At 43.5% G+C, this 14,018-nt stretch overlaps 1 protein-coding gene across 1 annotated transcript; it reads left to right on the top strand.

Annotated features, from left to right (window-relative positions):
• Positions 1–71: 71 nt before the first annotated feature.
• On the top strand, positions 72–14,018 carry DNAJC8 (DnaJ heat shock protein family (Hsp40) member C8). The gene is made up of 9 exons (XM_040535174.1): positions 72–228; positions 1,074–1,175; positions 3,797–3,853; positions 5,578–5,644; positions 6,251–6,345; positions 7,182–7,253; positions 8,468–8,559; positions 9,490–9,565; positions 13,230–14,018. The coding sequence occupies exons 1-9, from the start codon at positions 160–162 to the stop codon at positions 13,350–13,352; spliced, it is 753 nt and encodes a 250-aa protein (XP_040391108.1). The 5' UTR covers positions 72–159; the 3' UTR covers positions 13,353–14,018.

The following is a 14,018-nucleotide window of genomic DNA, read 5'->3' as shown; positions in this document are numbered from 1 at the left end:
CCGGCCCAAGGCACGTCGGCGGAGGGCGGGGCGGGGGGCGGGGGCGGGGCCTGTTGCCATGGCTGCGCCGTGGCGGTCACGTGCCGGGGGGGCGGCGCCTTCCCCGCTCGGCCTCAGCGTCGCGCTCGGGCGCGCGCGTGGCGTCACGCGGTGCTGGCCATGGCGGCTCCGGGGGAGCGCGGGGCTGGGGGCGCCGCCGAGGAGGCGTTCCTCACCTTCTACAACGAGGTACCGCGCCCTGCCCGCCCCGCCGCCGCCTCGCGGAGACGCTCCCCTGTCAGCGCTGGGGCCTTGGCGGCGCGGCGGTGCCCGCCCGACGGCGGGGGGGGGCCCGGCCTGGCCCGGCCGGGAAGGGAAGGGAAGGGAGGGGCCGGGGGCGCCGCCGGGGCCGGGCCGGGCCGGGCCGGGCCGGGGGGGGACGCGCGGGGCGCAGGGGGTGCGGGGCCCTGCCCCTGCCCCTGCCCCTGCCCCTCAGCCTGCGCTGCTCCCCTGGGCCTGTGCGCGGCTGCCGTGTGTGGAGCTCAGCCTTGCCCACGGAAGGGCGCTGCCGATTTAATGGGGGGGGGGGGGGGTTATTTAAAAAAAAAAAAGGTGGGTTAACGTTAAAAAAAGAAAAAAAAGAAAAGCAAACTGAACGAAATTAAGTAATCGGTGGTCAGAATGAGGCGTCTGTACGCTTGCAGTGGTGTGACTGAACGTTTCATGGGCTCTCCTGCTGATGTTGGGTGAAAATCGTGCAGCAGGTGTCCAGGGGATCACGATGGCAGTGCTGGTAAAGTGTAGGAGTGAAATGAGGCGACAAAGCCACAGCAGTTGAGCATGAGATACGTAAGAGGCAGGCAGAAGTGTTTTTATTATTATTTATATTTAAAAGGTAATGTCAAAATCTGTCATGCTGTATGATATGCTGAAAAAAATGTCCTGCTGATGTAAAGTAAAGTAACTACAGGTTTGGGAGGATCAAGAGGTATTATCAGTTGTCACGCTGGATGATAATTGGTATAGTGGTCACACAGGAAAGCAGGTGAGCATGTTGTGATGGCCAGTTAATAAAGGTCTCTTCTGCTCTTCAGGTAAAACAAATTGAAAAACGAGACTCTGTTCTAACATCAAAAAACCAAATTGACAGGCTGACCCGACCCGGATCTTCCTATTTCAACTTAAATCCTTTTGAGGTTAGTCTGAACGTTTTATCCTCCTATCTGACTTAGCGTACCAAATCCTAGATTTAACAGGTATTTGTTTCAATAAAGAGACAAGCATCATAAAGACGTACATTTCTAAATGTAGATTACAGTGCTGAAGTTTTGTAGAAGACAGGAGGGTGGTGCGTATGTGCTTGCTCTCTTCACTGTTTTATGGCAGGTAGAAACTGTATTCTTTTCGCATGCTTCTCTCGTTTAATGGCACTGGAAATTGGGCAGATTAATGCTAAGTACTTTCTGAAGGAGAATATAACAGCTACGGGTGTTATGCTGTCAGGTTCTTTTCTGACCAGTCTCGATTCAGCACTTACAACTGTGTCTTTTATTTTGGGTGATCATTCTACTGAACTTGTGTAGTGCGTAGAATGATAGCAGGGACTCTTACTTCTCATACTAGCGAGCAATTTTGGAGTCCTTGTAAAACAGGTAACTCCCTTGCACATTGTATTGTTTCATTCCAGCTACAGTCAGTTACAAAGTCTTAATTAATATGAAAGCTTGAAGAAGACAGTGACTATGGACTACACTTGGACAACATGGACAGTAAATGTGGACTACATTTAAATTTGATTTCCATCTAGATGTTGCTAAGATTTGTGAGAAGTCTTATTCGCCTTTGTCTTGTACTTCAGTGTTCAATTTTTTCTATTTTGGCTGAAGCAACCGTTACCAATCAGAATTTTAGTACATTTCACCTCCCTGAGTCATAAGTGTTTTCCTGGCCCACTCTGTAATAGCTGGATAGAAACATTACTGTTACAAAAAACATTTGTTTATCCACAGTATTCAGAAAAGTTGCATTTCTGTACCTGCAGGAAATCACTCTGTTTTACATTTGCATTGTATGCAGTAACATTTTGCTAGTTTGGAAAAGAGTATTGTGCATACAGTTTTCTAGCATTTTTTTTATACTGCATCACTTTTGCTATAATCTATGCTGATGGCTGCTAAGTTAATTTATTTGTTTTCCCTATTCGATAACGATGATATTTTTATTTCAGTTGGTTTTGCTCGTGTGGTGAAGAATCTGGGAATATGACCATGGTGGAATAAACATTAATTTTGTGCATTCTTTGGTAATTTTTTCTAAGTTGAAAGTTAGGCTAGATGATCTTAGAGATCTTTTCCAACCTAAATGGTTCTATGATTCCATGAAATGCAACGTATTCTGGTGTTCCCCTGGAACAGGATTTTCCTGTGTGTATTCAGAGAATCATGGAATGGTTTGGGTTCGAAGGGACCCTTAAGGATCATCAAGTTCCAACCCCCCTCCCATGGGCAGGGACACCTCCCACCAGACCAGGTTGCTCAAAGCCCCATCCAGCCTGGCCTTAAAGACCTCCAGGGATGGGGCATCCACAGCTTCTCTGGGCAACCTGTTCCAGTGCCTCACCATCCTCGTACTAAAGAATTTCTTCCTTGCATCTAATCTAAATCTACCCTCTTTTAGTTTAAAACCATTACTTCTTGTCCTATCACTTTACTACTTGCAGAGTCTCTCCCCAGCTTTCCTGTAGGCCCCCTTTGGGTACCGGAAGGCAGCTGCGAGGTCTCCCCGGAGCCTTCTCTTCTCCAGGCTGAACAACCCCAACTCCCTCAGCCTGTCTTCACGTGAGAGGTGCTCCAGTCCTCTGATGATCTTCATGGCCTCCTGTTGACCCACTCCAACAGGGCCCCAAAGCTGAACACAGTACTCTCTGTGGGGTCTCATGAGAGCAGGCTTCCCTCGACCTGCTGGCCATGCTTCTTTTGGCACAACACAGGTTATGTTGCTGGCTCATACTCTCTTTTCTGTCCACTGAATGAGCTCCTTCCTGATATCGTCTTCATCTGCTTCTGTTTTTTTTAATCTACTCAGGTGCTTTTCAAAATCCTAATTTAAGACTGGTCAGCCAGATCAGGATCAGTCAATCTATCGTGTTAGTGCTTGACTTGGAGAATAAATCATGAAGGCCATTTAAAAGTAGACCGTGGCTTTTCTGTGACAGTGTTTTTCATTTACAGATTCTTAATGTCAGGCCAGTGTGCATCTGCAGTGAGGAGGTTCAGTTGCTACTTAGTGCTTCTGATCACTAAATTGATTGTCACATCCTTAAAGATCAGTAGATCGTGGGCTTGTTCATGGAGGCAAAACAGTAAAACTCTCCTGTCTTCTTCTTTCAAAATGACAAAATCAGTAAATTCTTACGAAGTAGTGTGTTTCCTGCCCGACGTTCTCAGTTATGCATCGCCTGACAGTGTCGCAAACCACCATATGCTTCCATTTCTGCTAAGCTAAGCAACAGGTCTGGTTGAAGGTTTTGTCCAAAGGTGGCTGTTCAGGGATGGCAGATGTCTGCACAAGACTTGAGTATGGAAAGTACTGTGGCATAATCAATGGAATGTAGCATTGCTAAAAGCAGAATGTTCCAAACATGGTGTCTCTTAAAATGTTTCTGTTTTACTAGGTAAAAATTCATGTCCTGAAAACACTCTCTGATGGCAAGTGCTTTCTGGCATTGTGTCTGTGTGCCAATGTTTAGAGCTTGCTGCCAGGAACCTGAAACGTGGGGCGTACCATTAAACTTCCTGTGCTGTTGTGGTCTCTTTAGGTACTGCAGATGGATCCTGAAGCCACAGATGAAGAAATAAAGAAAAGGTTTCGGCAGGTATTTGACTTTAGCATTTGAAGCCTCTGGAAGGAGCCTAGAAGCTCTGTAGAGATTTTGCAGCTGTGCTTGGGGACGAGGAAGGTGGTAAAGTTCTATCTGACAAGTAGTCATTTTGTGAAAAAATGCATATAACAATCTTTGTATAAATAAGGGGAGAGCTGCAGAAGGGTGCCTTGTCCATGCATGGTATTCTTCTCTGTAAAATGTGCCACTATGCTAATGTAAACTGAACTGCCCTCATATAATCGGTTTATTGAAGTTTAGTCCAAAGAAAAGGTCAAAATCTGTCAAATTAAGATCTGAGAAAATCTATTTTTCTCAAATGTGTTGTCTTTGATCCACAAGTTATCTTATATATATAATTATTATTCCTTTTTTTTTTAAGAATTTCAGTGGTCATTTTTGGTGGTTGGGCTACCTGGGACAGCAGCAGCCCTACTCACTGACTTTTCTTCGTTGCTCCATGCAACACAGGAAACATCCCAGATTTATTCTGCTGCCAAATCTGCAGGAGAAATTTGAGTCAGTACATGCAACAAAAAGATGTGATATTCAGAGGGTTGCATCTTCCCACCTGATAGACATGAAGAACTGACTTTAGACAGGGAGCTGCGCTGGCTGCGTTGTCCGGACAGAGGAACATATGTGTGAAAGTGGTGACAGGATGTAGCCTACTCTACACGGGGAATGGGAAGATAACCTATTTGTTGCTGAGTTCTCAATTCTGCATATTAATAAACTGGGGCTGTCAGCTGTAGGCTGATAAAATACCACAAAGAAATGTTTGGAAAAAAGTGCATGGAATTTTTTATTGAAGAAATCAAAGATATAAGTACAGAACTTGGAATAGCCAACAGAAGGAGAAAGATATTGGCTATTGCAAATCACAGAGCAAATCAGCCTTATGCTGCTCTTGGGGAAAGGACCTTTTGCCTGTGAACTAGCAAGTGTTGTGGGTAAAGTTCAGGAAGTAAATATCTTATGTTCTTTGTCACCAGTGCAGCACTGTGACTGGTTTTGAATATTATAGTAGGAAAGATGCAGATAAACTAGAGAGTCCGGACATCAGTGGCAAAAATAAAAGGTACAGAAAAAAAATGCCATATGGGGAAATTTTGAAAGAGCTTTTTCATCCTTTGAAAGGGGAAGATGGAGAACGTGTGTTTTCCAGTCCGTTTAAGGTTGCACTAAAGATGGTAGCGATCAATGTCCTGTCTCTGAATAACATAGGAAGAGTACAGGAGGAAGTTTCCCAAACTTTCAGTAAAGGAGCCTAAGGAAAATCTTACCATTCTTTTAAGTAGTTTAATATTTGAATAATGTTAGGGATGCTGGAGAACTTACTGGGAGATACTGAGTGAAAGATAAACTTTGGCTGAGGATGATCTTTGTAGATTTGTTTCTTCTTAAGGCCAAGGGGTCACCCTATCATCCCTATGCTACTGCAGCTGAAAGGTGTTTGCGTTGTTCTGTATAACACAAGCCACTTTCTCAGATAGCCTATTTACTACAGGAGTTGTACTTGATTTTCAGTCAGAAATCTTTATAAGCTTTTACTGATGCATACCTCTACATGTTGTCAGCTGACGTGCATGTATGCAAAGGGGTGTGATCCCCTGTGATTACTTCTGTCTGAGACTATTTCTCTGCTCTCTCAGAAATCTCTGAAGTAGTCTTTGTCTTTTACAATGATCTTGATAGCAAGATCCTTTCTCTTGCAGTTGTCAATATTGGTACATCCAGACAAAAATCAAGATGATGCAGACAGAGCACAGAAGGCATTTGAAGGTAATGCTCTCGACCTTTTCTGGGCTGGTGTGTGACAGTAGTCGGACTGCTATTTTTCTGTAGCTGGTTTAAATGTGTATAAGGTCTGAAGGCCCCACTGAAGGACAGAAGAATTGCTGTAGAGATATTTTAGGTGAGGGAACAGATGTGGGGATTGGCATTTCAGCAGCAGAATTTCACTAGGTGGCAGTAGAGGCATTATCAGATCACAACGGGGACAAACCATCCATGGGTTTCCAGGATTGTTCAAGAAAAAGCTGTTTAGTCTGTGCATTAGATTTTGTTAAAAGACCATACAGCAGAAATAAGGTGTTGATTTTAGGCATATGCTTTGCGTTAACCATGAGGATTTATGAACCTTAAACTTAACCTCATGCCTTGTAACTAAATCACGTGGTAGGACTGATGCCTTAACCTTACTAAGTCCAGAGGTGTCTTGACAGTCTCTGCCATTACTTCATGCAAAATCCAATTTGACAAATCATATCGCTTACCTAGATGTATTGAAAAAAAACCCCAAACACTCCGAAATCTTTGTAAAGAGCAATCTTGTGATGCCTTTTGAATTTGACTACTGGTGCTATTAATGTTGATGCTTTTTGTTAGCTGTGGATAAAGCTTACAAGTTGCTGCTAGATCAGGAGCAAAAGAAGAGAGCCTTGGATGTGATACAGGCAGGAAAAGAATATGTGGAACATACTGTAAGTATTCCATAGCTAGTCCTTTTTAATTATATTGTTTGTATACCTGCTATATGTTTCGGTCATTAAAAGGTGGGCTGAGCAAAATTCATGATGTAACTGTGCAGGTGGACTCTGAGCAAGTCAAGGCATGAACAAATGTGCTTTGTCCAAGCCTGCTGCTAAGCTCAGTGCGGGATAATTTGGTGAAATTCAGTACTTGAAATAATTAGGTCAGACCACGTGATCTGACCTAAATATTTCTTTTCGAGTCTGTGAATGAATGATGCAGTTCAGATATGTGTAGGTGGAAGAAAATAGGTGCTGACAGCTGGAGACTGAGAGGTTTTGGGGAAAATGACCTATAAGATAAGGAAAGTAGCTCCGATTGCATTGGCCAAGAGGTTAGTTGAGTGATATGAGCGTACTAAAACACAAGAAACTTGAGAAAGAAGATGATATGGGAGAACTCAGATACTATAAATCAAGGAACATTTTATATTCTGCTTGTTGTTAGTCTTTCAAATATTACAAAGCAAAATAAACTTCCTGCTGGTTTGAATGGTGCATATTGGGTATAAATATATCTTAAAAACAAACTAACTGGAAACGAAACAAAGGAATTGTGTTGGATGAATAGTATCTAACATAGTATTTTTAATTACTGCAGTTCATATGATAGTGATCACGTGTGTGTTTATCTGGGCATAAAGCTGTGAGGTTTTGATCTGAAATAAATCCAAATCAAGAACTTACTGTCATCTGAAGTTCTTCCTACAGAATACAGAACTGCTTAGATACAATTATGGAAGTCCTATAAAATTTTGTAGACTCTTATTTTCATCCTTAATCTTAAGGTGAAAGAAAAAAAGAAGCAGTTGAAGAAAGATGGAAAACCTCCCAACGTAGAAGAGGATGATCCTGAAGTTGTAAGTTTACCTCCTGTTCAGAGAGACTGGGGAGTACAGAATGTGTTTTGAGAAATTAAGAATCAAAACCGGTATGCAAGCGTTTATTAGACTTGTTAGGGTGTTGCAAATTCTTTTACTTATAGAAGAATAAATTCTGATAAGTCACTGTAGAAGTCCCATGTGTTGAGTAATATCCAATGTCTTTCAGAAAATAGGTTGACTGTAATCTAAAGAGGAAATACGAGACTATGTAGCTCAGAATATCCAGTACTTTCCTATGAGCAAGTCTTTATTGCTTGTCCATCACCCAGTCTTTTTGAATTGAGTATCTTGTATTCTGAATGCTGGAACTCTGACATTCTTACTGTTAGCAGAGGAATGTATAAGAACCCATTGCAGCATGTCTAAAATGGGCTTTTAGTGACAATTTGTGGTAAGAGCTGTTTGGTCTGTTTCTTGCATATAGCGAGTGAGGACAGATTTGCTGTTCTGCAACACATCATTTATGGCGTGACATAATATAGCTGCTCTTAGCTGGTTTCTAGTCTGAAAAAGTCAAGTGGTATTTGAGGCTTTAATAGTCTTAAACATGATTGAGATGATTCTCAAACACTCAAACATGATTAGGCTGTTTCTCAAACAACGAAACACATTAGTCTTACCGTATCCATCATTTTTTTTTCCTACAAAGTGTTTTTTTTTCCACTTGGTATTGTCACAGTAACCCCATAGCAGTCTTATTTTCTATTGGTTGTCTGAAGACTCTTGCCATTCTTCAATAATGAAGGGCTTTTTTTGTTTTAAAGTATACTGACATGTCCCACTGGAAAGTCAATGCTAGACTTTTAGTAAAACACATTAAGAAGGCCTGCTGGGAAATTACCATCTGTACAGTGACCATTTTTTGTCAAATATCATGACATTGAAGGACTCAACAGAAGATGTAAAAGAGCTTGAAATGAAAAGTTCTGTTTAGGCATAGATTCGTGAATACAAATGAAAATGTCATGTTAGTAGTTGTTTCCTAGTGGTGTCGGGGCCAGAATTTAATCAGTAGTGGTTGATACCCTATTTCACGCCTCTGCTATTAACTACAGTCAAGGCAGGATATGAGGCTATGTGGGCATACATATTCTTTACGTTCTTGTTATGCTTGTTATATTCTTAAGTAAAATAGACTTCTCTAACTGTGTTAATGTGCATTATTTTAAGATAAGATTTGTGTTCCACAGTTCAAACAAGCTGTGTACAAACAGACAATGAAGCTCTTTGCTGAACTGGAAATTAAGAGAAAAGAAAGAGAAGCTAAAGAAATGCATGAAAGGTATGAGCAGCACTCTGTTCAGTTCAGGGTCTTCTTTTCCCCTCATGCTTCCTTGGAGAAGATTAGAAATCACAGAATCTGAGAATAGTCTAGGTTGCAGCAGGCCTTTGGAGGTCATGTGGTCCAACCTCCTGCTGAAAGCACAGCCTCGAATTGGGTTAACAAGGGTCCTCTCAAAGTGAGGCTCGCATACTTCAGTGATGTAGATTCCACCAGTTCACCGAGCATCCTATTGGTTGTAGAGGTCCGTGCATGAGAAATTCAAATAGGAAACTTGCTCTCCAATATTTAAGACACTGGTATATTTGGTATGTTTAATATTCTGTGGAAGCCAGCCAAAACAGTCAAATGGTGATAGCATGCAAATAATTGATTTTTAATTAAGTGCCAGAAATACTCTGTGGCATGTTGATCCCGAACTACTTTGTGTTTTGATCATGTGTTGCCTCAGTGCTTACTGTGGATGCACTTCATAGAGCAGGGCTTCATTAGTGGTCAGTGAAGGCAGTCTGGGAGATGGTTACAAGGCACTGCTTCTGACTACAGAGGAAAATTAGGGAGAAAAATCTGTCTTTCTTACCTTGCATGCTCAAGTGTTTATTAACACTTTATTAATGTGTATGCTCAACTGTTTCAGAGACTTATTGCTAGAGTTTTGAAGGATTCCAACTTGTTTTGCAAGAGAAGATGACTCACTGATTAAATACATGCGTGCTGTCAGTGGTGCCAAACCATCTTCTCTGCTCTCTCCAGATTTGAAACAAAATTTTATTTGTTGTGCAATCTTAGTTGTGCGTATTTATCTCTTCTGATAAGCACTTTAATCTGCCGAGAAGTCAGAAGAGCTTTCTGGGACATTTTGAAAGTGTCACTGTGTTTCTTTAGTGTAGATGCTTGTGGTTCAAAACTTCTTTATGGCTTCCCTTCCAGGAAACGACAGAGGGAAGAAGAAATTGAGGCACAGGAGAAAGCTAAACGAGAGCGAGAATGGCAGAAGAACTTTGAGGTAATCAGCAGGTTAACTCAATGTCACTTGCTGAACGGGCCTCAGCAATTCTCAGCCATGCTGCTGGAAATGCCCTAGCAAAAAAGAGAGACTTTTGTCTGCAAGTGCTGCAAGATAACTTACATAGACGCTTAAAATGTTCCGCAGAAGCCTGTGTTTTGTCCTTGTACGGTGAGAAGAACCCACTGATAGAGCTTTGATACTGCCTTTCCAGCAGGTGTATCTTAAATGAAGTTGTATAGTATTTTTCAGTTCTGTCGGCAGCTAAGTCAGAAATTTGAATTGCTTCTTACCCCAGGTCACTGGTGATCAGTAAAACGTAATCCAGTAGCTGTTCAACCACTGGTGTGGACGGTGTTGATACTTTTCAGTCTGGTTGCTAACACTTATGCAATCTATATCTTATGCAGATATCAAAGACCTGAATGTCACTTCTCTTCGCCACTTCCACTCTGTATTCAAGGTCCAGGCATATCAGAACTAGCTTTGTGGTTGGTTATCGTGCTGTTATTCTAGGTGTCAACCCTACAGCCTGCCAAAACATTTAATCTAGCCTCTTTCCTCATTACACACCAGGGGTAAAGTTCTGTGACATGGAGGGCTGGGTGGGCAGGAAGGAAGTTAGTAGTCATGTGCAGCACCTGCTGAAAAGATGAGCTAGATAGTTCATTTAAATCAAAACCTGATCCCAGGGTATGTTCAAGAGACCTTTTAAGAACAGGGTGTCTGGGAGAGAAGTGTATGGGCTGGGTTGGCATCCTGTGCAAAGCAGACAGCTGGGATTTTTCTAGAGACTCATCTGGGCAGAGTTTGTCTGTGTCCATATACTATATAATATGGATGGAGGAAGCTGGATATTCTGGAAAACACTGAATTGACTGCACTTGTGTATTGTTGTGTTGAGTGTGCTATGGGGTTTTGTCATGTAATGCCGGACAAAGAAATGCGTATGTCACTGGTATTCTGCTGGCAGAAGCTCTGTACTCTATGGCTGTTGTGGCTGGAGAAGTTGGGTGTTGATGCTTTACAGATGCAGCTGAGGAAATGTGAGAAAGTATTACAAGCAAATAATGATGGACCTATTAGTACTGCAGTACTTAGTACTAGCCAGTCCTCAACTACTCCTGGACAGCTGAAGCTCTGCATTTGCAGAAAAGTATCTTCTCCAGCCTTGCTGGTGACCACTTAATCCCTGTGAGGAAAAAAAAAGTATCAGAGCGAGGTGCTAACATCCAAAATGGATCATCTGAATCTACAAGCATAAGAATTATTTCTGCTAGTGACCATTGTTGAGGGAAGGTAATTAGAGACAAAATAACGTGATTTCTTAGCTGCTCTTGTATGTGTACTGACTCAGTATTTACCTTTACAGTATACCTGAAAGAAACGTGTATGATACAAATGTTACTGCTTGGAATGAAGCTTAAACCTTAAGGAAAAAAAAGTCTAAACTGATATTATGCAGTTGTTTTTTTTGTTTGTTTGTTTTATTTAAAAGAAAAAAAAAAGGAACCCCAAAGGTGCTTGAGTTGTACCACTGCACTGCTCTTCTGTGGTTTCTTGCTCCTGGTGATTCCAGTCCTTGTCTGCGTGTTGGATACAAGTTCTGGTCAGGTGTCCTGTCTCTTTATCCTAAAGACTTGTATGATTTCTGTATGTTCTACAGTGTTGCTGAATCCTCATAGGAGTATCTCTGAAGCTATTCACAGTCTGCTTTGAGAGCTGAGTCATATCTTGATACACCATAGAAAAGGAACAAGTTGGAATGTGTATTTCCCCCTCTGTTGCTCCATATGCAATCCAGGATACCCTTAGCCTTCTCTGCAGCAAGGGCATGTTGCTTGTGGTCATCTCTGTGTCCACCAGGACCCTCAGGGCCTTCTCTGCAGAGCTCCTTTGCAGCTGGGTGGTGTCCAACATATACTGGTGCCTGGAGTTGTTCCTCCCCATGGGTAGGACTTTGTACTTCTCCTTGTTGATCTTCATGAAGTTCTTACTGGCCCATTTCTCCAGCCTGTCGAGGTCCCCCTAGATAGCAGCACAACCCCCGATGTATCGGGGGGGATCCCAGTTCTGTGTTGTTTGCAAACTCAGTGAAAGTGTATTCCGTCCCGTCTTTGTAGAATCCTGCACCTGGGAAGGAACAACCGGACGTATCAGTACAGGCTGGGGGGTGACCTGCTGGAGAGGAGCTCTGCGGAGAAGGACCTGCGGGTCCTGGTGGACAACAGGTTGACCATGAGCCAGCAGTGTGCCCTGGTGCCAACGGGATCCTGGTGTGCATTAAAAGGAGCATGGCCAGCAGGTCAAGGGAGGTGATCCTCCCCCTCTACTCTGCCCTGGTCAGGCCTCACCTGGAGTACTGTGTCCAGTTCTGGGCTCCCTGGTACAAAAAAGACAGGGATCTCCTGGAAAGAGTCCAGCGGAGGGCCACAAAGATGATACGGGGCCTGGAGCATCTTCCCTATGAGTAAAAGGCTGAGAGACCTGGGTCTGTTCAGCCTGGAGAAAAGAAGACTGAGAGGGGATCTCATCGATGTGTATAAATACCTGAGGTGTGGGAGACAGAGGGATTTGGCCAACCTCTTTTCAGTGCTTTGTGGGGACAGGATAAGGGGTAATGGGCACAAAATGGAGGACAGGAAGTTCCGCACCAACATGAGAAAGAACTTCTTCATGGTGAGGGTGACGGAGCACTGGAACAGCCTGCACAGGGGGGTGGTGGAGTCTCCTTCTCTGGAGATATTCAAGGCCCGTCTGGACGCCTACCTGGGCAGCCTGCTCTAGGGAGCCTACTTTGGCAGGGGGGTTGGACCCAATGATCTCTTGAGGTCCCTTCCAACCGCTACAATTCTGTGATTCCAGATTACTGGTAGTGACCGGCCTTCTCCTATATGGCTGCAGAGGAAGGTGGGAGTGAGGAGAACAGCTATCCTAGCCTGAGCCTGTGTGCAGTACCAGTATTCCAGGCACAGATATATTCAGAAGGGCCTTGAACATGTGGGTTGTACAGTGAAATGAATCATCCCTGGACTTGTTCAGTCCTACTGTGTAAAACCTTCAGCCTGTAGGGATCGTAGCCTGGGTTTGTGGGGTGTGCGTTTATTAATTTATTTATTGAGGGGTTTCTGCTGCTCACTGGATAGGCCGGGAAGAGGAGAAAAGAGAGCACCATAAGAGACCTTTTCTTATTGCATCTTTGTGGTGAAGCCTGTGGCAAAAAGTGTGAGAGAAGACAGCAGTATGTTTCCCGTGTCCCTTACTTCTCTCTGCCTCCAAGCTGCAGCACAAAGAGAGCTGTCACAAGGATGTGAGAGTAAGGAAATGGCACGTTCTGGGCTGACGGACTGGGAACATCCATTGGAGATGATGGTTCTTATTTGCTTTCTACATCAGAGGAGACTCTAAACCATAATCAGGACTGCACATTTCAAGCTGGTTGCTTTTGAAACAAGAAACCAGTATACTACTTACACTGGTGTTCATGAGCTCACTTGCGGTTGCACTGTGCTACGTCTACTGCTCCGGCTCTTTACAATGTCTGTACGTTCTGGCTGCCAGGGTGCTGGGTAAGAGGCAAATTAATCTCTTGAAACTGGTACGCAAGGTCTGTTCTCTGGCTCTTGAACTCCTTAACCCTCTAGTTCCTCTCTGTTGTTCCCAGGAAAGTCGGGATGGTCGTGTGGACAGCTGGAGAAATTTCCAGGCAAATACCAAGGGGAAGAAAGAAAAGAAAAACAGGACCTTCCTGAGACCTCCCAAAGTAAAAATGGAGCAGCGTGAATGATCCTGGCAGCACTGCCCAAGTGCAGATCCTCAGTCCCCTCCCTGCTTTTAAGGACTCATTGGCACCTAGAGTAAGGATTGCTTTTTAGTAGACTGTTTGTTTCCAGTACAATTAATTATTGGTCAAAGTATTTTTTGTACTCTGTCCATTTGAACTAGGGCCATAGTATGAACCCAGCCAGGAACCCGCTACATGTAGAATACTTGGCTTAGGAGTGTCCCGCCATTATTGCTGTCCCGTCTGTCTGCTGACCTGTAATTCAATGTTTTGTACTTTACAGAGATTGTGCTGTTTCACCATTATTCATTTCTAGTTTGAGAGCTGAACACAGTGTCAGAAATGTACCTGTACCTGTCCAGGCGTCACCTTTCTCAGCAAGTTCAGCTTCGGAAAGGTCCGAACTGACTCTGGGAATCTGCTTCCAGCACTGTGCAGTGCAGCTGACCTGCAGTTAAAGTCCTGCAGCTCCTCACTGAACTGAGTGGTGCTTGGAAGGACCCTTCTCCCCAAGGTCTGATTTCCAAACTGAAAAAAAATCCCAGCTCTCAGGCTTTGACTCCTGTTAATCTCAGACCAGTTGGTCACTTTCTGTGAAGGAAAAAATAACGTCTCTCAATTAATAGTTAAGTTGCAATGGTCTGTATGTAAAATAAATTTTTACCCAAA

Source organism: Cygnus olor, chromosome 23, assembly GCF_009769625.2.
Source record: "Cygnus olor isolate bCygOlo1 chromosome 23, bCygOlo1.pri.v2, whole genome shotgun sequence".
In the NCBI taxonomy this organism is placed as follows: Eukaryota; Metazoa; Chordata; class Aves; order Anseriformes; family Anatidae; genus Cygnus; species Cygnus olor.
The sequence above is the reverse complement of the archived record's forward strand: the minus strand, read 5'-3'. Positions and strand labels throughout refer to the sequence as shown.

What these genes read in the sequence shown, in the direction of transcription:
- DNAJC8 (XM_040535174.1), top strand. Translation starts at nt 160, where the DNA reads ATGGCGGCTCCGGGGGAGCGCGGGGCTGGGGGCGCCGCCGAGGAGGCG. An exon ending in TCAACTTAAATCCTTTTGAG is followed by an intron (nt 1,176 to 3,796) that starts GTTAGTCTGAAC and finishes TGGTCTCTTTAG; the next exon opens with GTACTGCAGATGGATCCTGA. An exon ending in AATGGCAGAAGAACTTTGAG is followed by an intron (nt 9,566 to 13,229) that starts GTAATCAGCAGG and finishes TGTTGTTCCCAG; the next exon opens with GAAAGTCGGGATGGTCGTGT.